At 39.0% G+C, this 19,126-nt stretch overlaps 1 protein-coding gene across 2 annotated transcripts in view; it reads right to left on the bottom strand.

Annotated features, from left to right (window-relative positions):
• Window positions 1–791: 791 nt before the first annotated feature.
• Window positions 792–19,126, bottom strand: part of GPD2 (glycerol-3-phosphate dehydrogenase 2) — a 93,765-nt gene continuing 75,430 nt past the window's right edge. The window contains exons 12-20 of one of the 2 annotated variants that reach the window (XM_081340367.1): window positions 16,094–16,228; window positions 15,588–15,763; window positions 14,768–14,899; window positions 13,712–13,870; window positions 11,303–11,415; window positions 10,338–10,416; window positions 10,120–10,218; window positions 4,324–4,445; window positions 792–4,232 (exon numbers count right to left, since the gene is read on the bottom strand). In XM_081340367.1, coding sequence (XP_081196493.1) covers window positions 4,208–4,232; window positions 4,324–4,445; window positions 10,120–10,218; window positions 10,338–10,416; window positions 11,303–11,415; window positions 13,712–13,870; window positions 14,768–14,899; window positions 15,588–15,763; window positions 16,094–16,228 — 1,040 coding nt within the window. In that variant the 3' untranslated portion in view covers window positions 792–4,207. Of the gene's footprint in view, window positions 4,446–10,119; window positions 10,219–10,337; window positions 10,417–11,302; window positions 11,416–13,711; window positions 13,871–14,767; window positions 14,900–15,587; window positions 15,764–16,093; window positions 16,229–19,126 lie in introns of both variants that reach the window. The other variant, XM_081340368.1, reaches the window with a different exon arrangement.

The raw sequence follows: 19,126 nt of genomic DNA, 5'->3' as shown, positions 1-19,126 counted from the left end.
AGGACCGTTTGTGTACCCCTTTCCTCCAAGGCTTGAAAACTAAAGTCCCCATTACAGATTCACTTCAATAGGCTCACTTTATCCTAAATTCTTCACGGGCTCTAAATCTATCGAAGAACAGCAACCTCTTCCTACTGAGAGGTCGCACCAGAAAAAAAAGCATTAATAAATTTAATAAAACTAAATTTAATACACATTTTAATAAAGATACCGCTTGGTAGAAGAAAGGCAGTGGAACTTTGGAAGTTTTGGATAAAATGGTAGATATGGAAAGATGCTTTTCTGTCATGCTACTTGTTATGCAATAAAGGTTGTGTCTGTTTGTGACAAGGCAAACACGTATCCCAGATGCAAGAATTTTTTTAATTACATGCTCATGCATGTATGGCTACAAAGTGTACAAAAAAAATCTTACTCCAAGAGTAAATTAGGAACTATAAAAGAATATGACAATTATAACATTTTCATTAAAAATTTATAAACAGGTTTGCTGATTTACTTTCACTGAAAATACATGGCCTTTTTCCATGTCAGAACATTTGTCAGGATTTGGCGACTCTGGGCTAACCTGACATGCAAGATGATCAAAATGGATTATGTAATCTTTTCCATTTATTTCTATTGATTTTAATCATGATAAAATTCATCAGGGTGGGCTGGGAACGTGGCACCTGAGGAGAGGTGGTTAAATGAAAATTTTTAAAAAATTAAAAAGTCTAAACAGGAGACAATCCGTCATTTGCTTATTATTATTATTATTATTATTATTATTATTATTATTAGGAGGAGGAGGAGGAGGAGAAATGTGGAATGTTGTAGTAGCAACAAAACACGACAATGACAATATCCATTATTAATACTGCATGACAGACTTCTCTTTAATTTTTCATTCTAGATATAAAGTTAAGGTCAAGAATTCATATCATTTCTTAAAAACTGAGGTTTAAGGGATTGTTTTAAACTTTTTTTTAATCACAAGCAAAGAAAAGAAATCAAGGAAAAAAGAAGGTATCTGGGGGTGGGGTTTCCGAGCTAATCAACTTTATTTCCGTAACTGCCACTAACATCAAAATGCCAACGAGTGGACCATTTTAATCAGTTTTATTGATTCATGCTTTCAGATCTTATTCAGTTAAAAACAAGGCACATTAAATACATCCTCTTATTGCTCTATAAATGCATGCAGCTCATTCTGTATATCAAAAGTAATAAATAATGGCAATAAAACACCAAGACAGTTATAAAAATGACAACCCAGCCTCAAACACAGTATTTAGCAGTCCAATCCTGAACAATAACCCAGCACAATACATAAAAGTGCCAGATGGAAAAACATGCGGTATATGTATATGTATACATATGCATATATGCATAGATAAATGTGTGCTTACCTATTCATACCCACACACAACCACTACACAACGCCCTGCTCCTGTATTTCTTTGTTTTTGAAACAATTGTACAGTAGTATGACATTAAATTACTGTTAGACAAAAACGAGCTTTGTGCTTCCTATACATTCATGTATATCCCCTTCCAAATATACAAAGAAATACAATCACAAAGAAACCAAGTAATTCCGAGAGTCTACTTTTAACTGAAGTGAGCAACTGTAAAATGATGTAGGGGAATAACACTTTCCCTTCCCATAGGAAGAAGATGGATGTGTTGGCTAAAACATTTCCTACAGTTCAACTTGTTTTATGCAGGCGATGCCTAAAAGAAATCATGGCTTTTTGATCATGGTGTAATGGCATCAGTAGGAAAACATGACAGAACCTGTGAAGAGACCTTTGCTGGGTTAAGGACAAACATTAGACATTACTCCAACTTCTGGTTATCAGAGAAGTCTATTTGTAAAGGTGTGCACTCAAATGCTCGTTAAAACTCTTTGCTAAGAACTATGGTAGATACTGTGACCAGTAAGGGTTTTCTCCTTAGTACAGGGGGGTCAAACTCGCCATGTCACATGACATGTCACAACTTTTTCCCCACTGCCACAGCTGGGTTGGGCATAGTTTCAGCATGACGCATCGAGCCCGTGGGCCGGCAGTTTGACACCCCTGCCTTAATATATATCAGCCCTATGATCCTCAGCCTCACTATATTTTGGGTGCTTGCTTAACTCTTAATGTTTCACACGGACAAGATGCACTTGGCTCCATGTATCTGCCATTAATCTTTTGCCTCAAACACTGAAAAATGTTGCATCAATTATTAATTAAATGTGTAACGGCCGGCATCTCAACGGTTTTTCTGGACCTCTTCGAACTTCAGCAATCTTCAAAGAGTTACTTATAATAGCTTTTTGTTAAGGTTTGGCATTTTTTGGTCAAAGCAAAATGGAACGAACTGAAAAGTGCTATGTAAAAATCATCCAATATATGTTGGTGATGGGAGGTAGGGGAGGAGGAGAAAGATCTACCAAAAAAAAAATACCCCAACTCTTTGTGCTCAAAGAGAGATCTCCTACTATCAAGTGCAGACCCAGTTTAGGCCTGTATTCCAAGTCATTCTGAAGTGCTCCAGGCCTAAAGAGGATGAGATTCTTGCCTTGGCTTCCACCTCTACTCTTAACCTATAAAACACAGGGTTGACATTTCTTGATCATAGCAGTAACTTACATGGGAAATGGTTTGCCGAGAATTTTGCTAGAGGGCATTTTAGAATGCTGCCTTTTAATATCCTTTATGAAGATCTTGCTCCTTTCCTTCAATGCTGTCTAAATTTCCAAATAGAAAATAGGAGTGCTTCATGCTAATGGCTGGGCTGGGCTGGGCAATGTCTACTTCTAGCAAGAGATGCCCTTAATATATTCAAATTTTGAATATAGAGTAATTCTGAATTTTAACTTCATTTTTATACTGAGACCTTATAAAGGGGCCCTTTCCTATAGGTTGCTCTGAAGAGTGAAGAAATGCACTGCACTGAAACACTAACATAAGTAAATGACAGAATTTGGGTCTGCTGGTTTAAGTACTACAACTCCTACTGATCTATAAATTGCATTGGAATATTATTATTAAAACCTGTATCAAACCACGAATGAGCAAGGCCATCAGAGGTACAAAGACAAAATTTCCACGGTAACATGACTTTGTTCCTTTTTTAGGTTTGTATTTTGCTGTAGTTTATTTTCTAAATAGCAAAAGGCACACCTTTTAGTGATTTTGCTATTAATTTATTGTTGTAACCTGGAAGCATTTTTTTTTACCTAAATTCATTTTAAATAATATGTACAAGTATTTTTTTTAGAAAATAGCCTAAATCTGAACCAGCAATCCTAGCAAGAAAGTAATGTAATCTTGCCTAATATTTCTTCACTATTTTTCTGAGGAGTTATGGGGTACCTACCTACCACAAATAAAATAAGATTTCAGAAACCTTTTTCTTATGAAAATTTCAGAGCAAACCAAAACCACCCACATGATACAGGATTTAGCTCTTTTTTTTAATTCATAAAATGTACCAGGGAAGGAATGGCAATTTCTTTTTGCTGTAAAGTAAAAAGCACCATTTGATATGTTTATTTTCTATTTTATGCTGGCTTTTTGCGTTTAGGACACTTTTGAAGAATTACAATTGTATCACTGCAATTCCTTGGTTGGACATTATACTTCTATTTTGGGATACAGTCTATGAAAATTCTAAATGCAAGCACTCCCCTCCATGATAAATCACTCATTTTTATGGCATGCGCTTTTTAATAGACTGTGGCCATTATAAAAAATGTTTGTACCAAAGTTCTAGGCAAGCGATGAATATTTAGCACAATGTACTTCTCTGAAAGAATGGGGAGGGGGAAAAATGTATCTGGAGATTTAACCCAAAAAAATCCATTTTTAAAATACTAAACTAAAGGCATGCTGGCATCGTCCACTTTTGCCTGGTTAATGCATCAAAAGGCAGAAGGAGAATGGAGAGACCCTATTAATGTAGAAGAGGAATTATTTTTGCTTTTGTATAAATGCAAAAAAGAAATCTACATTCATGTCTGCTTATCACATGGATCCCTTGCCATGGCTCGAGTGTTCGTCTCCCAGGATTACCCCAGGGAAAAAAAAAAAGATGGACTGTTTCTTCTTTTCATAGTCTTGTTTGCCACAGATTCTAGAGAAAGCCAGTTCAACAGGCCCCCAGTCAAGTAGACTCTTCACACAAATGTAAAAAGGAGAGCTGTACAATGTGACTTTCTGCACACAGTTGCTCAGAAGGAGGAGACGCAGAAACATCTGAAAGCAGTGGAATGTTTTTCAGCATTGAAAGAGGCAACCAGGGGGCGCACCTTTTTATAGCTGTAAGCCCCTCCACCTCCCAACTCACAGTCCACCACAACTCCGGTCCACTGAAATCACTTCCCGCTGCTGAATGTTTTCCTCAGCTGCTTTCATAAGTACGGCAAGCCGGCTTCCAGATACATATCCTTTCTGAATAGCAGTCATGAGCTAAAGAGGCAAGATAGAGAAAGCTTTAAACTCAATACTCTGTGTCACTGCATTATTATTTATTTATTTATTTATTTTATTTTATTACATTTATATACCGCCCTTTCCCGAAGGACTCAGGGCGGTTTACAGGGTGATTAAAAAACCAAAATACAAAAGTTAAAAACAAATTTAAAAAAAATTATATGTGTTCCTGCCTAAATAAAACCCCAGTATTAGACGATACCTTTATCTCCACATCCCTGCTTAAAAGCCTTGCCTTATAATTTGTCATATCTCTACTTAACTTGATGTTGTCCAGTTTTCCTAAAAAATTTTCAACATTATATATGCCCCAATGACTTGAGAACTGCCCTACTTCCTGGAAATAAAAGATGGCAAAAGGAAGACCAAGATCCAGCTTATCGGTTTGACAGAAACAGAGCAAAAAGAGACATGCTTTTTTCTACCCTCCCAACAAAAAAGTAACTACCCTATAATATGGAATCAGTCTCCGTCTTTATTTTCATTTCCCATTTGCCCCATCAAACCCTGTATTCCTTTTCCTTCTGTTTTGTAAACCAAAGGGTAGGGAAGGATATGTAAACCATTCTGACATACATTTTTCTCTCTCTCCTGAACGACAGAATAAAAACGGTTTCAACTACAACATCAGAAGCGGCAACGTAAATACATCTTTTTAAGGAAAGACAGTTCCATGGAAATAAGACAGCAGGATAAACAGTTTTCACTTCTTACACCAGCCTTCCCCTATCTGGGACGCTTCCAGATGGATGGGCCAATTCCCAGAATTCCCAGCCAACATGGCCTCTGCCGAGAATCCTAGAAGTTGATGGCCGTGTATTTGGAGGGCTCTCTTACATTACAGCCAATTCAAATAAGCTCCCTCTTAAACAAATATGGCACTCTTTCCAGCATCGTACTCTCCCTAAGGAATTTGAGGAGAAGAAAGCTAACAGATTGAAGAGCAAGCCTGGAGAAGGTTGAAACGTGGCCATGAAATGAGACTACTGCTCTTAAAAATATTTAAAAGTAAATTCTATAGCTTTGGAGCTATAAATAAGAGATGCGCGTACAATTAGGTGAGGTGTTTTTTTTTTAATAATTGGCATGATTTAAATCATACAGCAGATTTTTCAACTGCTCTCAAAAATGTTCAGAGAACAGGCTGCTCTTTCTTTCTTTCTTTCTTTTTCTTTCTCTCCTTCCTTCCTTTCACATTTCTGCATTTAGATTCAACAGTGCTTTTATCTGCAGCCCATCTTGAGAGAGACAATTACCATTTTCCTTTGCCTTGATCTTGTTTGTTTAACGTGACATGCAGTGAAGAAAGGGCTGACATGGACCCGAGATCCCCAGCATTAATTTATCTCATGTTCTGCATTCATCATTGCCACAGCGCAGGAAGGACCTGGCAGTCAATTGAAAAACCTGACCAAGAAAGGCTCTGCAAAAATAAACCTGGCGAACAACTGAAAACAAATAAGCAGCTGCTTGCATAAAAGGAGTCAAAGGGACACTTGGAAAGATTTTGCAAGTCTCTCTACAGCCCTCAAATGTGTATCATACCACACAGGAGTTTTGGGGGGAAAAACAGGCACGTGCTCTTTTGTTCTACTTCACACTAAATTATCCCCTCCGATTCACAGAATAATGGAACAGTTTATATAGGACAAATGATACCGAATAGCTCAATTCCAATGTCATCACAAAAGCAGGATAGTTTAGCAATAAAAATGTACTGCAAGCTCCTGCTGATACCTCTTTCTTCCCTATCCTGCGAACTGACTTCCTATCTGTTCATTTGCCGATCTTCTCCTCCCTTTGCTGGTTTTTGGCAACCACAGATCACCACATCTAGAACTGGGGATCCCTAGGATTACTATTGGTTGTATTTTTGCCTCTGATGTGGCATAAGAAACCTACTTCAACCAACGAAGGTCTTAGCAAATGGACAGATTTATAAGGAAAGACGTGGTCCTTCATATAGTCAGTCTCCAATCTACTCAAGACTGTAGACGTCAATCCAAACATCTCACATAGTGACCAATAAGCAAGTGGGAGCTAGTGCAGATCTTTCAATGCAGACATAAAATGATGGCTGGGTTTCATACCATCTAGTAGCTTAGTTGCTGCATTGTACACTGTGTTGCCTAGACTTGCTTTTTCTGAAATAAATAAATAAATAAATAACATCTTGCACCAATTGTAGCTTTCCTACATTTTTCAGGTGTAGTCCCATGTAGGGCATATTCTAGTATTGATGAAATGTAATCAAGGTGTGGATAATTGTCACCAAATCAACCAGGAAGGGACCCTCGACATTACAGTGTAAGGGTGTCGAAGGCAATTTTGTTGCTAGCAACAAATTCAATGGATGAAGATCAAGAAGCACTCTCAGATTGCAAAGCTGCTCCTTCTATGCGAACCAAAATTTCAATTTTTGATTTAAAAAACAAAAACAAAAAAACGTTAAGCCTCAACAGTTACACTTACACAGATTTACATTTACACTCTTTCCAATTCCACCACGGTAAAGAATGCAATCACATTTTTTGTTTATTGGCAAGAAACAGCCAAGTCAAAAGAGGAAAGTGGTAGAGTTCAACATTAGTGGAACTTTTATTTTGCTGCATATGAATGAGTAAATATATGCCCTCGGTAGTGAAAATAATGCGGTTCTGACTTCCTCTTTTTTTTTAATTTATAAAAAGGAGGTATTAGCAAATAGGTGCACAAGAAAGAAAGACGAAAGCTAGAAGACAACAATTGTAATTCCCAAGGTTCAAATATCCAACTTCAGGAGCAAACTGAGCAAACAAAAGATCAAGGCCCACGTTGGATTGGCAAAAGGATTAAAATACTAAAGAAGGAACATGCAGGGAAGTGAACATTACTTGAGAAATACCGGAGCCCAACCAATTCCCAATACACATCCCAAATGCTTCACACTCCCTGATATAAGAGGTATTTATTGATTTTTTATCCTCCCCGCCTTATTACTTTTTTACCAATAACTCAGGGTGGCAAACATATCCAACACACCTTCCTTCTCCTATTTTCCCACAGTAACAAACCTATGGGGTAGGTTGGGTTGAGAATGAGGGACTAACCCAAAGTCACCCAGTCAGCTTTCATGTCTAAGGCGGGACCAGACATATTATTATACTACACGGTACACTATATTATATCATTTACTAACAGAATAACAGAGTTGGAAGACATATTGGAGGTCTTCTAGTCCAACTCCCTGCTCAAGCAGCAAACCCCATACCATTTCAGACAAATGGTTGTCCAATCTCTTCTTTAAAATCTCCAGTGTTGGAGAAACCACAACTTCTGGAAGCAAGTCGTTCCACTGATTTAATTGTTCTATCAGGAAATTTCTCCTTAGTTCTAGGTTGCTTCTCTCCTTGATTAGTTTTCATCCATTGCTTCTTCTCCTGCCTTCAGGACAAGAGAGAATAGCTTGGCTCCTTCTTCTTTGTGGCAACTCCTGAGATATTGGAACACTGCCGTCATGTCACCCCTCATCCTTCTTTTCATTAAACTAGACATACTCAATTCCAGCAAACGTTCCTTATATGTTTAATCTCCAGTCCCCTAATCTCTTTGTTACTCTTCTCTGTACTCTTTCTAGAGTCTCAACCTCATTTTTATATCATGGCAACCTAAACTGGATGCACAATTCCAAATTTCATATTTTATATATCATTAGAGGTTAAGGGGAGGGACATATGCCTTGGTGGAGCAGTGGGCTAATGCCTCCTTAAGTAACACCAGCTGCCTGCAATTAGTGCAGGTTCGCATCCCACCAGGCTCAAGGTTGACTCAGCCTTCCATCCTTCCGAGGTAGGTAAAATGAGGACCCAGATTGTTGGGGGCAATTAAGCTGACTTTGTAATAATGCCGCTTGGGGTTTGTGTGAAAGCCCTAATAAGCAGGCATATACATAGAATGAAGGCTACTGCTAAGCTTGTAAGCCGCCCTGAGTCTTCGGAGAAGGGCGGGATATACTGTAAATGGAATTAAAATAAATAAATAAAAAATAAAAATATACAGCAATTTAAGTAGCTGTGCTTAGAGAGAATACAATGCATGACAATGAGTCGGGCTAAACGAAGAGCCAAACAGCAACAACAATGCAAAACGTATTTTTTTTACCACAGGAAGAAAGTCTTGTTTCTTCAACAGAGGACATTGTTGGCTCTAGAAGGGTAAATTTCCCTCCAACTTGCATTTTAATGATTTACAGACTTATTTTTAAAAACCTCGCAGTAAAATGACGAACTGAAGGTTTCTCAGAGGAAAATGTAAATTATTGTTCCTATTGCTAATGATCCCACTTGTGGGTATCAGTCCAATTCAGGACAGAACTTCAATATAGGCGATAATTATTTAGATACACTCTGTTTGGAGAACCCTCCAATTGTACGGTTATAACAAGCTTTGCCAAGTTTTTGGCACCATCTGGAGACTCATTTCTATTCCTAGAACATAGAGGTGAATTTATGCTGCTGTGCCTCTTTTCTTGTTTTTACAGGGGTTTTTTTAACTGCTACTTTTTAGATGGGCTTATTGTTTTATAACCCATTTTAACAGGTGATAAATTTAAAAATAGTAGTGAAAAACAACTCTGACAAAAAAAATCCTGGTTGAGCAGAGTCAGAAAAGGAAGGTGAAAATTGATTGGCGCTTTTAAAAAAAAAGGCAGAAATTGCTGGAGCAATTCAAAATCTAAAGTGTTGATTAATATATTCAGAAACCAAAAATGCAACATTTTGCCCAATGCCGTACTTAGCACTAGCTACAACTGTACTGTAGAAAAGTTCCCCAAACTGGGTGTTAACTACTAAAAGTTCCTATCCTGAATAGCAACACTATGAGTAATAGCCCCAAAGTGGGATCAGGAGCAACTGATTCTATACTTTCCTCTGACTGGACAATTACTGCTTATAAGGAATCTTTCAAAGATTCCAAGTAACAAGGTAAAGGTCAGATTTTAATAAAGTCTGACAAGATAATAAAAGTCAGGAACCTGAAAGCCTTCCTGCTTTACCTTTTCCAGACGATGACCTGAAATCATTTCACCACTTTTATTTTTGGTATTTGGGGCAATTCTCCCTCTTTCATACTTCTATAATACTGTGCAGCTACTGCAGAGGCCTCACACCATAAGATCAGCCCGACATTTGAGCCTCTCTCCTACCTGTCCAAAATAGCTTCGTATCTGGTATACATGCAAGTTAACAGAGCTAACGGGATGCAGCATAAATAGGTGTAAGAAGAGACTGGACAACCGCTTGTCTGAAATGGTAATAGGGTTTCCTGCCTGAGCAGGGGGTTAGACTAGATGACCTCCAAGGTCCCTTCCAACTCTACTATTGTTATTGTTATTTAATATGCAGACATTCGATGTGTGTTATGTTTTAGTGACAGAAGGTAATTCATTTGACTGATTGATTTCCTCTAACTGAATCAAAGAAATACTTTCCATTTTGCATCAGCTAAGGTGTGGCTTCCATTTTTGACTAATATCTGCCAGAAATTAATGCCTGTACACTTTCCCCTCCAATATTAATGAACTGAACATTATGAGTATCGCGAGGCTTTTTTTATACCATTATAATAGATTGATATAGATATACGTGTATAAATTAAAAGAAGTACTCACTTGCAAAAACTCGTTGAGCTCAACCTGCCCATTTTTGTTCAAATCCACTTCATTCAAAATCTCATGGAGTGCACTTTCATTAATTTGAAGGTTGATGCTCTATAAAATATATGAAAGGGAGAAAAAAAATCTCACAAGACTGGATTAAAAACACACTATTAATATCATGCCAGGCAATTCCAATGAATTAAAAAAAAAAGAACAAAGTGAAATGTTACCTCTAGCACACGCTGCACATCCAATATAGTAATAAAACCTTTGCAATCTTTGTCAAACATGTGGAATCTTTTTTTATACCTGCAACATAGATAATGCATGAAAAAGCTATACCCTGACATACTGCACAAGCAATTTTAAACCAGCAAAGAAAAACCTCACTTAAGACATAAAAAAGGATTTTCAACTGGCTTGATCAATGCACACCTCAACTCCCTCAAACTTCCCTTCTTATAATGCTATTACTTTCCACTGCAAAAGCCAAAGAGATGCTATATTCCACGGGTCTTCAAACTTAGCCCTTTTATGACTTGTGGACTTCAACTCCCAGAATTCCTCATCCAGGCATGCTATATTCCTATGGAAGACATGGTTCCACACCCAAGGACAGCCAAATCCAATCTTGGCATGGACAAATTAAACAAATCTTCAAATGAAGGGTGGGGAAAGTCTTTTGCCTATAGCCATTCAGGTGTGACTCACTTAACAGCTGCCTTGCTTAGCAACAGAAATTTTAACGCCAGGCTAAAAACTAGGAGACCGTGAGTTCCAATCCCGCCTTAGTCACGAAAGCCATCTGAGTGACCTTGGGCCAGTCTGTCTCTCTCTCTCAGTCCAATCCACCTCACAGGGTCGTTGTGGGGAAGAGAGGAGACGGAAGGTAAATGTTTGCTGCCTTGAGTTATTTGCAGAAATAATAAAGGAGGGATACAAAGAAATAAAATATGGTTTAATGGCCTCTACCTTTTTCTGACCCAGGATGAAAATACAATTATGTATGAATTTCTCAGAGAGGGGATAATGTCATTCAAATATACCGGGGGGGGGGAAGGATCAGGATATGGGCAAATACATAAATCAAGCACAACTCAGCTCGCAGGGCTGATGACCCCCTTTTCAGATACCTCATATGATACATCCAAATCCCTGGAAACTAAGTAGCAGTCATTTGCCCTGTGTAAGTTACCTGTCAATATCTCCTGGGGATAAAGTGATTTCACTCCGATCTGTCAGTTGCTCCGACCTTGCCTTGTAGCCCATTTCATAGTACAGGAACTTTTTTGCCGTGGCAAGCTCTTCCTAAGAGGGAGAGCACACAACCTGAGCTCTAGGGTAACAGCAAATATTTACATTCTGAATTTCCCCTTTGCTGGAATGTTTTATTGGCTCCTTTCACTTAATTGTAATTGCTGGTCCTTAGAGGAATATCAGCAGTTGATGACCAAAAAGTGCTTAAAGGTGAACAAGGTAATTAAGATTAGGCAGCATTTCATGCTTCAGCTAGATCACTGGTTTGGTGGTACAAGTGTTGATTATCAAGTGATAATTACCCCGGGAGACGTGCAAGGTAAAGAATTTTTAGGGATGTTTCATGCCCTTAATCCATACAGGCAACTCACAGTGATGTCAGCAAGCCTTGCACTTGCAGACAAAGGGGCCAGGAGATGGCCTTTAACTTTTAGTACAATGAATGCCCTAAGTGAGATGTTTAATGCATTTAAGTTCTTTTAGGCTTATGGCACGTGCTGATTACTCTCTTCAGGCAGCACGGTAATGATGGAGCCAATAATTTGGAAATGGCAAGCTCGCGCCTTCCTTCCTTCCTTCCTCTACTAGAAGTTCCCAATGTTTACAAACAAAACAAATATTAAAAATAAATTGCATTAAAATTTCAATAAATTTTTATTAAAATAAAAAGGTTAGAGACAGGGGTCTCCAACCTTTCCAGCTTTGTATACCGGGCGGGGATCGGTTCCGTGCAAGCAGTGGGCCTGGGTGCTCATGCGTGAAACTCTATTTGTGCGAGCAGCGGGAGCATACTACCCGCTTGCGTAAATGGGGCTTCCTGCGTAAATGGGGCCCGCCGCTCGTGCCAACGGAGCTGCTGCGGCCGTGTGCTTGTCCACCGCTTGCGTGGCCCGCTTCTGAATAGACCGTAGCCTGGGAATGAGCCCTAGCCCTGGGGTCGGGGACCCCTGACTTAAAAGATGGTTTCGAAAGCAATTAAAACGTAACAAGCAAAACAAATTAGATTCAAATCAACAGTCTGGCTCAGTACAAAAAGGGGTGGTGTTAACCGCCTTCCTAAAAGCTAATGGCCCCTCGCCATGCAGGGAATGTGTTCCAAGGAAGCTAAGCGACAAAAGAGTTGGCTTGATTCTGGCTGACAGCTCATGGCAACCGTAGGTGAACCTCCTCCATGATCTCAGTAAGCAGAGAGGGACATTTGAAGAAAGGCCACCCCCCCACACACACCTTTTATCATTGTCTGCTTTATGCTGCCTTTTATGCTCAAAATCCTGCACTTGAAAACAGGCACCTATAACTGAAAGCAGCTATCCAGCTGGGAGAAAGGAGCCCTCAGCACAGCACGCAGGCTAGGTAAGACTGCATCTTTTATTTTCAAAAGACTGGGAATAAGACCCAAGAACTCCTTTTCAAATAGTCAGGGTAAAAAAAAAAGTACTTTGCAACACCAGTTATCTCTCTCGTGCTGAAGCCAGCATGCACATTGCTGCCTGCGTGAAGGGCTTCTCAACAAACCCTCAATGCTACATTTTTGGATGTTTGTTTAGGAGAATCAGGGCTTTTTTTCCTCATAGAACGCCCAGAACGGAGTTCCGGCACCTTTTTTGGATGGAACCTTGTAGGGTAGGCAAGCCGGGTTGTATGATGTGTGTGAGTTCCGGCACCTTTTTTTTTTTTTTTTACAAAAAAAGCACTGAGGAGAACTACAGGTGTGTGCATTTCGGGGTGGGGGGGAGGGAGGGAGAAATACTTGGCCTGTAACTTCTGGGCATTCATTTCCTTACTTTAATCATATCTGCACAGGGCTTTGTTTTTCTACAGATACATGCGTGCTGTTTATGGTGGGAAGAGAGTTCCTGCAAGGAGTGGGGGTCTCCCATTTTTCAAAACAAGACTGTGTGGTAAGAGCTGAGCTGGGAGATTGGCATACTTCACACATAACTTTCAGTATTTTTTAACCATCGTTGGTCACCTATGCCATAGCAGGCTCTGATCCGTACATTACAGCAAGAAGAAGTGGATCGGGGTTCAATGTTCACATTAAGAACTGCTAACCCAAGTTCCAAGTCAAAAAACAAAACAAAACCTATTAACCCAAGTAATGACAAGTGATACATATGGACAGTCCCTTTGATGGAGCCCACAGCATTCAGTCAACTCTATATGACTGAGCGTATGTGTGTGTGTGGGGGGGAGGTTGCATATGAGCCTCCCTTACTTTGTCCAGAAACGTGAACCATCACGCAGCCCTTGGTTACTAAGAAAACTTTCCACCAAAGTCAAATAACTCCTTGGAAACATTCTCATAAGCTTTTTCTGATTATGAAACTGGGAGCCTCTTCACTACCTTCTTCTTCTGTTCACTCCATCTCAGTTTCTTGCCCAATATCTCAACGATTCTTGGTAAGGCTTCGTCGGCAGCTTGGACATTCAGAAAAGCCAAACGAGTGCGACGTGCAATTATGTCCACTGCAGTGCAAGCATACTCACCGATGGCATACTCGATCTAAAATGTTTTGAAAAACAATAACAGCTTCAGTCTGAGAAATTTACACAAAAGAAATTAAATGCTAGATTAATCTGATAACAATCCATGTTGGAATTATCTACCACCATTTTTACTTTAGAGCAATTTATCTAGGCTGCTTAACCCAACTTTTCGCCCGTTACAAGAGGTCTCTCTCCCCACATTGATTGAGCAAACTTGTATGTTTCGGGGAGAAGATTTAACCTTACACGTAAATATCTAAACCAGCGGTCCCCAATCTTTCCAACTTCCACGTGAGCGGTGGGGAAGTCCGTGTGCACTCTATGTGCGCAAGCAGTAGGCACACATTGCTTGCACAAATGGAGCTTCGCACGCACACACTCTCACCTAGTGGAGCTGCGTGCATGTGCTTGCCCACTGCTCGTTGAGGCCTGATTTTGAATGGGACCACAGCCTGGTACTGGACTGTGGCCTGGGGGTTGGGGACCCCTGATCTAAACTTCTCCAATCTTTTACCTTCTGCCAAAGAAGCTTCTTGGATGAGAAGCGAAACATTCTCAAAGAAAAAAACCCAAGAAAGTCCCGTTGCCTTTTGGAAAAACACCTTTGGATATCCTACTGAGTCCTTCTTCTAGATGTTTTTTTCTTCCCCATGCTTCTCATGATTCTGGTGAGATTGACTGATTTCCTACTGGTCACTGCATGTATATACCTTTCAGGTGTACTCTGCCATGACAGAGTAAAAATATTTCAGAATTTGCTATTAATGTCAGAATAAAACAAGCCTTTTTTTCCTTGGTGATTACACGAGATAAATGAAGCTTCCAATTTTATATGGCAAGAAACAAACAGAACCTTCAAACCAAATGCAAGAAAGGAGGAAGAAGAGAAGCAGCAATACAAAACGTTTTGTACCTCTGACTCAATATATGGAAACTCTGAGACAAGACGTTTCCCAACAATAGGCCACCTCTTCCCAGTGACCTGGGCTACTTTTGCCACTTCAAAAGCCTTGTCCCCAAATGTATTTGCAAGATGTTGAGCAACCTGTAGAATTGAAAAGAAGTTAAGAGACTGATGCCTTTTGGAAGCGACCTCCATCTTGTTAGAAGTCATCCTTGAAAGCTCTCCCCTTGTCTGTGATTCAACAGCCAATCCAAGATGGTATCAAAGGCAAAAAGCCAACAAATCAAGAATAATAAGCATGCAGACTATGAATAGTTAAAAATTTAAAAAGTAATCGATAACATGATTTGTAGATAATCCCTAACCCTTTTGAATATTTTTTTAAAAAAATCCTTTCTTCCAATGAACTAAGATCTGTACTGAGCTATAAAGGCAAGATACGAAGAATTTTGATTAAGGTAATCTATCTACCTTTTCATCAAGTGTTTGTTTCGTCCTCTCCTTGCTTTCTACAATGGTTCTTCTCAATCACCATTTCTCTTTATTCCACTTCTTCTACTTCTCTTTTGACTGCTTTGCTGTCCTCAGAGCACTTACCAAGTAGTGAGCTGACTCACAACTTGGGGCTTTACTCACTCCCTTTGGTCTCTATTTATGTCACGGTCCGCAATCATATTTATAGAAACTGCCTCCACTCATTTTGGGTGAATTATTCCTCTGCTTCTATTTCATACTATTCAAGGGGATGGAACTTCAGAGTCAAGAAAGTTCCATTTGTACCCTTCAGCACAGAATTCTGTAGATTAACCTAAGTAAACAACAAACTCACCTCATTTTCAAGTCCATAATCTTGAACCAGGCGGATATAAAGGGTGGGGCTCCAACCCTCTGCACCCTGCAGGAGTAGTCCTACAGTTTTACAGGAACCAGCCTGAAGGTTATGAGTTTTTACTGCAACATCAATGGTATCCTGGGCCATTGAGCGATAGGTTGTCCACTTCCCACCTGGGAGTAAGTATCAACAAAATACAGATAGTGTATAAAAATTGATCCCTTAAGCCTTTATTTAAAAACACACCAACTAAAGCTCTTAGAATGAAATAGTTCTATTGTACAGGAAGACAAGGCACCTGCAATCCTAACACAACACTACACTTATTGGAGAAAGCTGATGGGATCTGGCATCCATGTTATTTAGAGGGCATCAGTTTTCCAAATCTTCTTCTAATATTTTAGAACTGAGAACCACAGCGTATGTATCTGACCAGTTTCCTTCATATCACTAAGAAATAATTCCAACAAGAAAGAAAATAATTAGAAGCAACATCCTAGTACCTGCGATAGTCACAAGGCCGCTGTCGCTAACATGCACCACATGATTTCGAGATATGGACTGTGTGTCTTTAGAATTGGGATCCGTCACAAGGGGACGGATCCCACTCCATGCTGCCAGAACATCTCCTCTCCTCACTGTAATTGGGGGGGAAAATAAGAAAACAAAAAAAATATTCAGAAATACCATCTGAGGAAAGGATTTCAAAATAATATATGATTTAAATGCTGCTAGGTTAGAACGTAATCACAACTTTTAAAATGTCGTCTTGGGGAAAGAATACTGTTAGTTCCAACGAATTTTAATGAAGAAAGGCAGAGTGAAAGAGAGATACAAACTCAGTACAAGTTCCATCTTTTGATTCAATTTAACAAATAATTAAGCAGAAGACAAAATTATAGGAGTTTGGTAATAAAGCTTAAAAACAGGTTTTCTGAGGAAAAAAATAGGTGCCAGTGAGGTAACTTGAAGTCTGGCCGAAGGAAAGCAAAAATCACAATGTCCTAAATCTCAAAATCTGGCAACCTCAATATTGGGATACTTAATAAGATTTTCCTTTTACAACAGGTATTTTTTTATGATTCAGCCTTGACTCATCCCTGGCTAAGCAATTAATTATATATTTAGCTTTCCTCTATTGTTTAGTAATTACACATACAGCTTACTTATGCCAAACGTCTCATTCACATAGCTCTATCCATGAAGATTTGGACATTATGTTTACAAATAGTTCTTGATACATTTTTAAATTTAGGATCTTCTACCTAATTCAGTGCTTGAGAATTCTCCTTATTGTTGTGAGTTTATATCCTCATTGTTTGGGACAAGTATCATCTATACAAGATCACTAACTATTATCAGGAACTCTTAAATCAATATCCCCAAAGCTTCCTCACAATTTGTATTTAAATAATTCAAAGAAATAACTACATTGCATGGCACAAGTTAATAGTTGCTAACTTAGAAAAACACCATTGTAAATTCTGAATTTGTGAAAATGGACTGCAACTCAATGTCAACATGTATAAACAAAGCATTTTAGCCTCCAGGGAAAAATCAAGTTAAACAGTGAATTCATAAATCTTACTATGTGGAAAATGCAATCTGCCTGGCCAGGAACTTTATAGGATGATTTTTATGAACTAGTCTGCAATTGTTGATTATTTTATTTGGCCAAAACCTCAGGAAAGAGTACTGTCATCATTCTCTGCGGAAAGAGGCAGAATTTGTCAGGCACACTTTGCAGTTCAGAAAGGTCAAAAAATTTGAAATTGCTGTTTTTACTCTTTAAATTCTCTTCCTTGGTTTTTTTTTTAAAGACTAAAGTTATCTGGCTTCCTGTAGACCACCTCAAGGGGTCACAGAGATAACACAGGAGCAGTTTATTTTCACATGTCACTGAGGAAAAGAAAGAAAGGCTCATCCATCATTTTTCTCTGTAGTTTACTTCTTCTAGATTGTTTCTAGTTACTAATATTTCAGAGTAACATAAAAAAATACTAATGTGTTTTTTCTTAGGATGGGGAAAGAAATGTAGCATCCAAATTGAAGAGGAAAGCATAAGAATATCAAACAAGGATCCACCCAAATTTTCCACCCAAAGAACCAGACTGAAAAAATATATATTTTGTTTTGTTTTCTTTTTGAATTTATTTTCTATTATGTATAATTCTCTAGTTGGGCTTTCATCATTTTTCCCTTCTGTCCTATGAAAAAAACTCAAAGTTTATAGCAAAAAGAAAAAGTTTGAAAAATAGCAAGATGCTTTTAATGAGTCTCCCCCCCCTAGTTCTGTTTGAAGCCATTAACGTTAGAGAAAATTATGAAGGTCAGTATTAAAAAAAAAAGGAATGTGAACTTGGATACAGGAAATCCCTGCTTTGTTGCCTTCACTGAGCGGCTATGGACTTCCCATTTCCCTCCTTTCAACTTACCCACAATTACAGGCTGTCCCAGATCTACTGTGGTTGATTCCTTACACCCACTTTAAAGTAATTAGTGCAATTTCTGTTGCTGCCTCTGCATAGATGGTTTTTGAGTGGCAAGCTGATGGCCGGGGGGGGGGGGTGCGGGGTGGGTGGGTGGAGACGTAAACAAAATATTATTGCAAATTGAATAAAATCTTGCTTGGTCAAGGATTTCTGCAATTTCGGGAAAAGGCAATGGGAACTGCCCTAAGACTGTGACCACCAATTTTGTATTCTTTGTTTTTTTAAAAAAAACAGGCTTATGTGCTTCTTCCTCCACTTGTGATTTTGGGTAGACAATGGCAAGTTATGATTTCCACAACCAAGAAAAAGAAGAAAAGGTGAATACACATAAGAAAAACAAAAGAAAGAAGCACGCAGCTACAGCTGCTGGTGCTTTCTAAGACCCTATCATAGCAAATAAAAAGCAAGTATCCAGTTTTTTCTTTTCTCCTTGCAAAAAAACTGACCTGTGTGATTAACATATTTATACAACCTTCAAAACATGTGCAATTCTCCCATACAGCTGAGCATGAGGTCAATCAACAGTATGCAAGTTCTTTCTTTGTCCCAACCCAGAAGGAGATCAATCTTTGTGTTTCATGCCCTTCAATTTTATGTGGAATAGTATAAACTGGTCTACAGAAGCCTAGTACCGCAACACTAAAAATGGACTATACCTTGATCCAATTGTTATTGACATCTCTAGAATGATCGTGACAATATTGTACTTCGTGGCGAAAACAGATTCATCTCCTTTTCCTGCTTCCTATTGAGTTACTAAAACATTGAATGAATAAACTCAGCAGCCCCCAACCTTTTGGGCACCAGGGGCCAGTTCCGTGGAGAGGTTTTTCTGTGGACAGGCGGGGGCGTGGTTTTGTGGGCTGCCTGGATCCCGCAGATAGGGCTTCGCTTGTTTGTGCAGCCTGCTTTCTGGCATGGCGTAGTCCGGTGCTGGTCCACAGACCGGCGGTTGGCAACCCCTGAATTACCTCTCACCTCACATAAGCATTCACGTAATTCTTTAAAAGTAAAACAAATAGAAAAAACACACAAGACTATTTC

The sequence above is a fragment of the Vipera berus genome (genome assembly GCF_964194415.1).
Source record: "Vipera berus genome assembly, chromosome: 1".
Lineage (NCBI taxonomy): Eukaryota > Metazoa > Chordata > Lepidosauria > Squamata > Viperidae > Vipera > Vipera berus.
Note: the sequence above shows the minus strand (reverse complement) of the source record. Positions and strands in the feature narration are given on the sequence as shown.